The sequence below is a fragment of the Cryptomeria japonica genome, chromosome 11 (assembly GCF_030272615.1).
Source record: "Cryptomeria japonica chromosome 11, Sugi_1.0, whole genome shotgun sequence".
In the NCBI taxonomy this organism is placed as follows: domain Eukaryota; kingdom Viridiplantae; phylum Streptophyta; class Pinopsida; order Cupressales; family Cupressaceae; genus Cryptomeria; species Cryptomeria japonica.
In genome coordinates, this window is record NC_081415.1 from 435,654,842 (window position 1) to 435,666,195 (window position 11,354).

The 11,354-nt window shown below is 34.3% G+C and overlaps 1 protein-coding gene across 1 annotated transcript; it reads right to left on the bottom strand.

Annotated features, from left to right (window-relative positions):
- Window positions 1-659: 659 nt before the first annotated feature.
- Window positions 660-4,270, bottom strand: LOC131079238 (probable ascorbate-specific transmembrane electron transporter 1). The gene is made up of 4 exons (XM_058017143.1): window positions 3,792-4,270; window positions 1,715-1,763; window positions 1,347-1,546; window positions 660-1,206 (listed from the first exon to the last, which is right to left on the bottom strand). Exons 1-4 carry the CDS (start codon window positions 3,942-3,944, stop codon window positions 895-897), a joined length of 714 nt encoding a protein of 237 aa, XP_057873126.1. The 5' UTR covers window positions 3,945-4,270; the 3' UTR covers window positions 660-894.
- Window positions 4,271-11,354: the final 7,084 nt, after the last annotated feature.

The following is an 11,354-nucleotide window of genomic DNA, read 5'->3' on the forward strand; positions in this document are numbered from 1 at the left end:
AGAGTTTAACAAATTGTTGAAAGAAAGAGGCTAAGCTCATGAGCTTGGCATACCTAAAACATGCTAAAGATATAGACATCAAAACAAATTAAAAACATAATACAATAATTATAAGATTACAATTTTTGATATTACAATAATTTGAAACAACACAACAATAAACATCCTCAATATGTTAACCCTTCTCTCGTGAACAACCTCTTCTCTTTCCTTATTCCAAACATGAAAGTGTTTTTAAACATTTTATCATTCAAATTAAATTCTAAACTAAGAATAATGATATACAGAGAAAAGTCTTTATTAATTTTAACCATCATTTTGAAAGATTTTTTAACGTAAAGTCCCAATGATTGTGGCACATGTTCAGAATTTAAATATTCAAAAATATCAATACATTGTTTAAAATTTTCTCAGATACATATAGGGAAGGCCGGCCAGGGATTAAGTTGATTGGAGGAGATGCAGTAAAAAATCCAAACCAATTGGCAAAGAGTGAATATTTGCATAACACCTAAAATATATATATAGCATTTAGCACATTGAACAAACGTTCCTTACAGTAAGAAGAAACAATATAATAAATATTAAAAATCCAGTTAAACCCAAAACCTAGAAATTACAGGGCAGCAGGCTGTGACAACATTTTTCAAAGCTAAACATAAAAAGAAGACAACCATTGCAGCTATATTTTAGCTAAAGAAATGTCATGAGAACTCTTCATGTTTTCTTTATCGTTCACACTGCAAATATATATATATTAAATTAAATGAAGTATTATGCTACAACTTCCACTGTACATTCTAAAATGTATTTCTAAGATTTAAATTGAAAATAATAATGGATCACAATTATTATAAGTGAAATCAACAATCTGAAAGCAATGAGCATAGTACTTTAGGGTGCTGCAGTCTCTATTGTAGTGTACCCTTCTGGTTCTTCTTCGGCTGGTAAGATGGCAGAAAGAATAACAAAAACTGCAAATATAAGTACAGCCAGTGCAGTAAAATTCACTAACATGGCTTCAGAACCATATTTGTACAACCCTGAACTCTCAAGAAAAGTAAGCTTCTCCAAAAACCCAAGCTCTGCTGCTGCTATTGCAAAAAGATATACCAAAAGACCAAACAACACATGCCAAGGGAGTAAACTACCCCTCACAGAATCTGGTGCACCGGGAAAGAAGAAAGAGAAGAATCCAACCAGCCACTGAAAAAGAAAGAGAATCAAAGCTCATGAAGAATTAAGATTATGCTTGACTGATAGTATGAAGATTTAAAAACAGAAGGAATCTGTTAGCTCTATATTAGGCTTGATATCATAGACACTTGAAAGGAAATGGAGGGTACCTGTATAGCAAATAAACAAATGGTACCAAGGCCCAGCCATGAATGCCAGCTGTATAGATTCACAATTCCACTTTCATTGTGGTATTTGAAAGCAGCATATATGCCAACAGCTCCTAATACCAAAGCAATCAGATGTAGGGATAGATGTACCACTTTTTGGTAGAATTTTGGTATTGGAAGGACCTTGTAAACAAGAATAGCTGCTCTCGAAACAACATATGCAGTAGCTCATCAGTTTCAAATTGCAATTATCAGAATATATTTATTCAAATTACAATTATCAGAATATATATATATATAATATAAAGAATAAAAAAATAAAAAAAATTAATATTGAGAAAAACAATCCATACGAATATAATTCTTACCTTCACTTGCAACAAAAATGTAGCCTATGAGCATGAGAACAGGATGGATCTGTTAAAAAGTCACATTACTCAGTCCAAGATCATTAACAATTGATCCATTCTAGCAGCCATTTTAGTGCTACTCTACAGAAGCCAAATTTTCAGCAATTGTCATAAATTAAAAACGAATCATTCTATTATGCGAGCACAAATGATCTCTTTATACTAAATCTGCGAACCCCTCACCGGTTAGCCTGTTAAAGCATTACCTTTCACAATTTCCCTTATATTTGGTTTACTTTTGCAATTAATTAAGTAAAAAATTTATTCATCAAAATTTTAGATCATATTATATGGTCCATTGTCATGATAGATACCAAGAAAAGAAAAATGAAAGATAAATAACAGACCAAGATTACTAAAAGAATACCATGCTAAATTATCATAAACTGAAATTTCATTGTTTTTAAATTAACTTATACCCAAATAAGATTTGTTTAGAATAGAATTAAAATGATGTCTGAACTTATTAGTTTTTAATTTATTTAATTAAATTATATTTTTCAACTCCAACCAATAAGGCTTATCAGACTACAATTTGATCTGTTTCGTTTATTTTATTTTACAGTCTAGGATATTTGTTATCTTCTATTCAAAGTTCATCCAGATTCTTAATTGGTAACTGCAACTGGCAAGAGCAGTTTTTGGCTCTACCAATCTACTTCTTATGGAAGCAACTTGTCACTAGTTTATTACTACTGTACACATTTTAAGTTATTCTTTTCCACGTTCATAAAGACCTAGAACTAAATCCCCAATTATTGTCTCAGACAGTCACCTTCAGGCATAAACAAAGAAGCTATGAATGATATGCTTTAAGTGCACAAAAATACATGAGATCTGCTCGATCTTAGAAATAGAATTCAGGGCAACATGACATGACTTGCAGTAGGGAACATCAAGATGTAAAAACAGCAATCTTCAAAAGGATAAACCTTCCAATCATACCACTACAAAATTCCCTTACTGTAGCGTGCAAGTATTAAATAGCATGGGAAGGCATTTTACAATTTAAAAACATTATTATTTCTATAGGTCTTGGGTTCGATTTCAAGATTCGGATTTATCTGATGTAGGCGGTTTGTGAACGATTGCATACAGTCTTACCAGATTAGTCTTGCCTAAACTCACCCCTTACCCACCTCAACTTCAACTTGACAGTAAATAAGTTCAAAAGATGCTGGCTATAGAATGATTAAAAAGAGAGAACATTAGCAAAAGCTCCTTTCTTAGGCCCCTACCTGGCCAGAAAGCGAAAGCCAAATTAGCCTACAAAGCAAGCGGACTTTATCGTTTCACCTAGCGTATCATTCAAGTTTCGTACTTGTTGCGTTTCAACCTCTTGATCAAACAATGGAGTAAGCCACCTAACCGACTCAGGCAAACTAGCAGCCCAGTGGAAAACTTTGTCAATCCTGATGAATGCAATAAAGTTCGGATGCACAGAACTTCAAGTTTGGGATTCATGTACATCATGAAAAAAATCTTATTGATTTCAGACTTTCCACTACAATCTCAGAAAATGCTTTTCAGAAGTACCCAGTTTTAATAGTCATGACCAAATGCAGATCACCCAAGTTGCCCAATCCATAATGATAGATTACCCCAAACTCTTAAACCACTACCAACAGATAAAACCCCTCCCCAGCATCAGAAGAACGTGCCAATCATCTTCTGGTCAGTTTTAAAACCATTTATCACATCCATGTTAGATTGACTGAAACTCAGTTTTGTCCCACATCAGTTTACCAGTTTTCTATAGTAGACTGTTCAATATATCCCAATTCCAACAGTTCAGTAGCACCCACATAACAAATCCATAAACATTCCCCAATACCCCAAAAGAAGAAAAACCCACAAACTTCAAATCAAACCCTTCTAAACGACCACATATCCAAATTCCTCGTGAAAGGTATCACTGCAGCTCTCATCCTCCACAGTACCATGAAACCCCATAAGACTAAATCCTACCAGCAAGCTAACATCAGGGGAAACCATGAAAGAAAAATCGACAAAATTGAAAGAAGAACCCACTTACATTGAAAATAAGGCTCTTGTTGGTAGCTTCAAATGCAAGGCCGCCTCTGAAATATATGCACCAGACAAGCACCAGGACACTGACTGCCAAGCCCAATAGGTGAACCACCCATGTCATGGGCTTTGCAGAAATGCCCAAATGTGCAGAATCCATAGCCTACTGTGGACTCCCTCCAATTAGTACCACCAATGAGATGCAAAGCTTCAGCCCTTCTTGTTCACCAATCTGAGAATTCCGTTGTTCCAAAATAAACCGCCTAGCAGTCAGTCGGGGTTCTTTAATTAGAAATTAGAATTATCCCTGTTTTAAGTGGGCCTCCACTAAGCCGCTGCCACGCAGAGTTCTTCGATCCACAATTTCCCTTGAATGTACAATACCCAATTGTTTAAATACATATTTTGTCATATTTTTCCTCGGTTTACTATTTTAAATCAACTGGCAGAAAAATTGGAATTCAAATGCTCTCGGCTCGGAAGTCTTATTTATGTTTTAGACATGTTTAATTTAATATTATGAGGTGAGAAATGTAGATGAAATGTGATATAGATTCATTGAATATAGGCTATAGCCATCTAACTATATTAAAAAGAGATTTTAAAGCGCACGTGGTCCGACAGAAAAACACTTTATAACCTGAGAATGCGTCCACTCACGTTTCCAACATCGTTACAAGATATATTAAATTAATTGCCATTATGAGCTAGCAACCAGCTATGATGTGAGCATTTTGTGTTTTTCAAAATGATTTATTAAATGTGATGTGTTTTTGAACAATAGTCAGTTTCCAAAATAAGTGACAAATTATCATCTTCGTGTATATAGAACTATTAAAGAGTATCTTGAGCAGAGTCCAATTTCTTAAAAAACAAAATTAATAGAATCATAGAGGTCTTCTACATTTTTATGAGTGTTGTCTACAATTATTTACAAATAATCATAAACTAGGTCATTCAATGGGTTGATCTAAGGTAGCTTGATTGTAGCATTCGAAGAATCTCTCCCAAGGTGTTTGTTAACATTGCCTTGCCAGATTCAAACATAAGACAAAGGTTAACAAATTCCTACACATACATTACGTTAGTTCATTTTCATACAATAGATAAGGTCATGGCACTTGGTTTTGAACCTAAGGGACTTAGTTTTGAACCATAGAAAATTTTAAGCCTATACAGGTCTATGAAATATTTCAAATTAATAGAATCATCTTGTACACTTAGGGCAAATGATTCCAACCTAACACCAACACATTTTCATCATTGTTGTTTCCAAAGCTAAGTGTGTTTATCCTCATATTTAAATTATGATTATTCATTATCAATTATCAAACCAACACTTAAACTTATTTAGGTTGATTGTGCTCAATGTGTTGCATTTATTTAATTAGCTTAGATTTTATGTAAATCCATTTATTTGTTTGCATTTTTGGTGAACCTAGGATAATCATACACTTTGGATATTTCCTTAGAGTTTATCCTTCTTTGCAATTAGGGTTTTGTATCTATAGACGTATAAATCTGACCACTTTCTTAAATAAATATTTAACATTTATTTTAACCCCATTCCTCATATTAATTAAATCCTATTTAATTAATTTCTTCATTTTCATCTAATTGATTAAATAAATTATTCAATTTATTTAATTAAATTCACCTAAACCTTTTCTAGCCTTTAATTAAATAAATCACTTTATTCAATTAATTCCCCTTTCCTCCTTTTAATTAAATTTACACTTAATTAAATCCCCCCACTTGTATTTATGCAAGTTGCATCTATTTTGGTTGAAATAAAACATTTTATTTTAATTAAAATTATTTTCCCTCATCCACTTGCATTTTCCTACATCTCTCAGTTGCCTCCTAAACCCCTTCTAGATTCTTCTAATCACTTTCAATTTAGCCTAATTCATCTCCTAATCATTGTCACATTCCTAAGTAAAAGGAAGTCACTTCTCAAAAACCTCCAAAGTCTTCAATGACCATTAAAGGCTCTTACATAACCATTTATGGTTAACTCACCTTTGACCTTTGGTTAGAGACTTTCCTCTAGCTTAACCATCCTTTTGACTCAAGGGTCTCATCAAGCACTTATGGCTTTGACCATAGTTATCCATTTAATCCTTGCACAAGAGTTTACCCCTTGGGTAAAGGCTTTATCCATTGGATAACCCTAACCTAACCTTAACCCTTACCTCCTAAGGTAATCTTCATGTCTTCTCGGGCATTTAATGTCTCTTGCGTCTCCTCTCAAGCAACCTCTTGTTGACAATTGTCACCATTTCATTGGTGAAATTGTAAACAAGGATTGATTGACTTTAAATCCTAGCCCTTGTTAAGATTATTCAATCTTAACCATCCATTGCCCTATTTTCCCTATAAATAGAGATCTCATTCTTCACTTTTCATAGATCCAAGTTTTTATGCATCTACATTATAGCCTAATTTACTAAGCATTTTAGCCTCTTTTTGTTAAAACATCATCATAGCATTTAGAAGCATTTTTTATATCATAGAATATTCATGCTAGGCTAGTATATCATGTTAAGATAATTTGTTAATCTTTTATCATATCACTATCTTCATCTTCACTTAATCATCATCGTTTTAACACATCATATAAATCTTAGAATGCATTCATGCATGTAGATCACAATATCACTTGTTCTTGGAGTTGTCATTTCTAAGTCATTTGCTCAATGATCTAAGAGAAAAACATTGGCTTTAGGGATCCTGTGAGATAGAGAACAATGAGACACCCACTGGGAAGTTAAACTAATGTAATTAGTTTATATACTTGAACCAAGAGTCTCATTGGTATGTGGGTCTTTTGATCTCGATTCATTCGTTTTGATCACTGCATTTTCCTGCATACATTTCTAGCGCCCACCATGGGGCACGCCCTAAAAAATAACATCATTTTTTATGCAGGTTAAAGATTGCAATCACGTTGGAACACTCTTTTAGCGCATTTGGGACTGTCTGTAGTGCATCTGCGGAAAACTTTAGCGCATTCATCACACTGTTTAGCACATAGAAACCATCCCTTAGCGCATTTAACTTTCTTTCTAGCGCATGTTCTTCTCTTCTTTTTCCGTGCATAGGAGTATCAGTATAATGCATTCAGGCATCAGAATAGCGCGTAGGCTCTTTCTTTTAGTGCTTTTGCACCATACTTTAGCGCATTTGGGCAGAAGTTTAGCGCGTAGCTCTGGTAGAGAGAAAATTTGTAACAGGGTCAAAAAATTTAGGCTTGTAAATCCCACCATTAGAATTGCATTTTTTTACTAACTGTGTGCAGGTTCTAACAATTTTTCAGTGCAGGAAAATGAGGAGTTAATTAGTTTATTTACTTTCTTTTACAAATTGGTAAAAAGAGAGCTCACTTTCTCTTATTGCAAAAGTCTAAAATGAATCTCATCTTTGTTTTGGATGCTTAAAAAGAACTTCATCATTTCGTTTTGGTGCCTAAAATAGAATTCATTTTTCTTTCTTGCCAGATTAAAAAGAATAACAAACTCAAATCTTTCTTTTATGCAAGTTAGGAATCACATTCCTTTGGGTTCTAAAAAGAACAAAACAAACTTTCCAATTTTTGCATAAAGTTAAAATTGTACATCATTTTCCTTTGGTGTTGATTAAAATGAACCTCATTTTTTTTATTTGGGATTTTAAAAAGAACCTTCACTTCTTTTCAAAAAAGCTTTCAAGATTGCAAAACCATTGTTATTCATTTGACGAATTTACTTTGGTTGACCAGGATTTCTTTAAATTTTGCTATCTTCACACATTTCTATATTGGGATAAAAAGAACCATATGTCTTTTGAATAGCTTGTAGAAAACAACTGCAATATGGGATAAAAAGAAAGTATGTACTATGTGTCTCGAAAGTGGTAGGTATATGCTCTCCCCTTAATTAGGTGATCAAAAAGACAAACACACTATTTAAAAGCTTTCTTTACTTTAAGCATTTACAAACTTTAGAAGGCTTGCCCTCCCAAGGTTCTCTTAGGGCGCCATTAAGGCTGGTGAGAGGGGAATGACCTAAGTGGGAAATAATTTTATCATCAAGTATTCCAACCCACTATAATCAAATGTGGAGGCTGATGAAAATCCCCTCCAACGGTTTTGCACAGTGATTAGTCTTCCCCCAGTATCTTTAAGATACATAAAACCTTTGTTCTAAAGGTTGGGAAGCCCCCCGAGGGAGTTCTGTTGGCATATGATGAATTGGCAAGTTGATATGATGATAATGTATGTTGTGATTGATGTCAATAAGTGTAAGTGAACCGGTATGCAGATTGAAAGAAGTTGGTGAACCGATATGAAGAAATGCAGTGAATCGATGTCGAGGTTTCACTAAGTGTGAATATCGGTTGGTAGTTGTTAGGTCCCGGAGACAACTGAGGAGGGGGGGGTGAATCAGTTGTCAAATAAATTCAAACCAAAAACAACTTAACCAACCTTAATGCTTAATACCGGTAAACCAAACTTTATGTCGATAGACAGTTTATCAGTTAATTGCAGTACCGGTAAAGATTAATGCATGAAACAGAAAGACAATAACATCCACAACACATAACACCAATATTTGTACATGGAAACCCTGTAAGGGGAAAAACCACGGTGGGAAACCTTACTCACAATAAGATGATACTACTGCAGATAGTATGTGTATACAAATGGGGTCTGCACATGCAGCAAGGCCAAGCGCCTAGAGCTCACTACTCAAACACAAATAGGAGTCACACTAACTACAATTGGATGGTTAAATCCAATAATGATGTACAACTCAAAATAGCATCTTCATATGCTGGATTCAGTATCGGTGTAGTTCTGATATGCCTTCACAAAAACCTTGCTTCACCTAAAAATGATGTATGTGTGTATAGCTCTGCTTATTCTCGCATATACCTTCTTACAATTCCTTTTCCCAATCGCATATCGATCTTACAAATAAGATCTTACATATATACCATAACCTAAGACCAATTTTAGTAGGTTGGCTCTAAAAGATATTACAATAAAATCAATTACAAGCAAATCAATAACTGATGCAATATCCAATTCAACATGTCGGCTTAATGCATTTACAATAACAACAAATTCATCTCCAAAGTGTGACGTGCTGATCTAGAATAGATAAGTCTGTCGGTGCTTATTTTGGACCTATTTGTCAGTAACAACAAATATGCAAACACGAATATACCAATGAACAAATCTCTGAGACAAAGTGTCCAAACGATGTCTTCAACATAACCAAGTGTTTTCCATGTCATTCCAAGTGTCGGTGAACAATATATCCTGTCGATGAACCAGATATCGGTGACTGTGCATAAAGTCACTTGCTTGTCAGTGAACATTGCTAGTTCTCCAAAGTGCCAGAGTTGATAAGTGTTAATAGGTGTTGACATCAATGACAAAACCATATCAACATATCCAAAATATCAACAATCTCCCCCTTTGGCATTGATGGCAACACAAGATGGAAAAACCATCAAAGTGCCAAAACAAAAATGCCAAATACCAAAAACCAGCAATCTCCCAAAAGAGATCATAACCAGAAATCAAAATTCAGATATAGAGAGTAATCAATCTCTCCCAAAGTAACAATCTCTCCCCCTGAGAGTAACATGTGTTTTCCTTGTGTTTTTCCATATCAATCTCTCCCCCTTTGACATCAAATGCCAAAGTCAATACAAAAACCAGGTTCAGATACAAAATACCAACCAATTCAGTATACCAACTACTCCCCTCTGAGAAGTAGCTCTCCTCATCAAAAGTCGAAGTAAAAGATTTCTTTGTTAATTATGTTGGTTAATGACAAACATCAACTGTCTAAGTCTCTACCGGTGGGGGTATGACCCCAAGCTGATCTCTGAGATATGCAAAAGTCTCCTTAGGCAAAGGCTTGGTGAAAATATATGCAATCTGCTCTTTAGTATTCACATAAACCAGTTTTACTTCTTTTGCTTCACCACTCTCTTTCAGAAAATTCAGTTTGATAGAAACATGTTTAGTTTTAGAATGTAGTACCGGATTATTAGATATATCAATTGATGTAGTGTTATCACAATAGATAGTTATAGGTTCCTTGCATTTTACCTTTATGTCCTTCAACATTTTCTTAAGCCATAATACCTGTGTACAATTAGTTGCTGCTGCAACATATTCTGATTTTGTTGTTGATAAAGATGTGCAACTTTGTTTCTTCCTCAACCAAGAAATTAATCTGCTTCCAAGAAAAAATGCTTCATCGGTGGTGTTTTTTATGTCATCCACATCTCCTACCTAATTTGCATCTGTGTATGCACATAATTCAAAGTTTTCATCTCTAGGATACCATAAGCCAAGATTTGTAGTGCCTTGTAAGTACCGGAAAATCCTTTTTAGTACTGATTCATGATTTTCTCTAGGATTACTCTGAAATCTTGAAACAATACATACTGCATTCATAATATCAGGTCTTGTTTGTGTTAAATACAGTAGGCCTTCTATCATAGATTTGTACCTAGTCGGATTAACAGGTGTAGATTCATCCCTTAGTGATAATTTGTCATTTGTAGTCATAGGTGTGCTTATCGGTTTAGAGTTCTCCATCCCAAATTTCTTTAGTAACTCCTTCAAGTACTTGGATTGATTCAAGAATATACCTTTATCAGTATGTGAAATCCACAATCCTAAGAAGAATTTTATCTCTCCAATCATAGACATTTCAAATTCTTGTTGCATTTCAATAGAGAAGTCTTTACATAGTCCATCTTCTCCTCCAAAGATTATATCATCAACAAAAACTTCTTTAACCAAGATGTCATCATTAGTCACTTTATAGTATAAGTTGTTGTCAGCATTACCTTTAGAAAAACCAATCTTCAAAAGATATTTATCCAATCTAGCATACCAAGCTCCTGGAGCTTGCTTCAACCCATACAAAGTTTATCTTAACCAGCAAACCATATCTCCAATATATATGTGGTAGATTTTCTTCTGATAACATACTTCTAGCTGCATCCAAGATAGTTATGTTTTTCCTTTCTACAACTCCATTATGTTGTGGTGTTCGGGGTGCTGATAACTGTCTTCTGATTCCATTCACTCCATAGAATGTATTAGATTCCTTAGATGTGAATTCACCTCCTTGATCTGATCTTAGACATTTAATTTTCTTACCGGTTTCATTTTCTACCATCACCTTGAATAGTTTGAACTTTCCAAGTGCTTCTGATTTTTCTCTGAGAAAAGCAACCCAACACATTCTAGAATAGTCATCAATGATTAGCATGAAATATCTATCACCTTGTAAGCTTTTAGTTCTTGCTGGACCACATAAATCAGTATGAATTAAGTCAAGAGCATTATTGGATTTTTCTGGAATACTTTTAAAAGATGCTCTAACTTGTTTTCCAAATTGACATCCTTACATACCGGATTGTGAGGTTTAGCAATCTTAGCTAAATCTCTAACTGTCTTAGTAGTACTGATTTTCACAATGCAATCAAAATTTACATGACATAGTCTCTTATGCCATAGCCAACTTTCATCAATATGTGCAATCAAGCATGTCTTTTC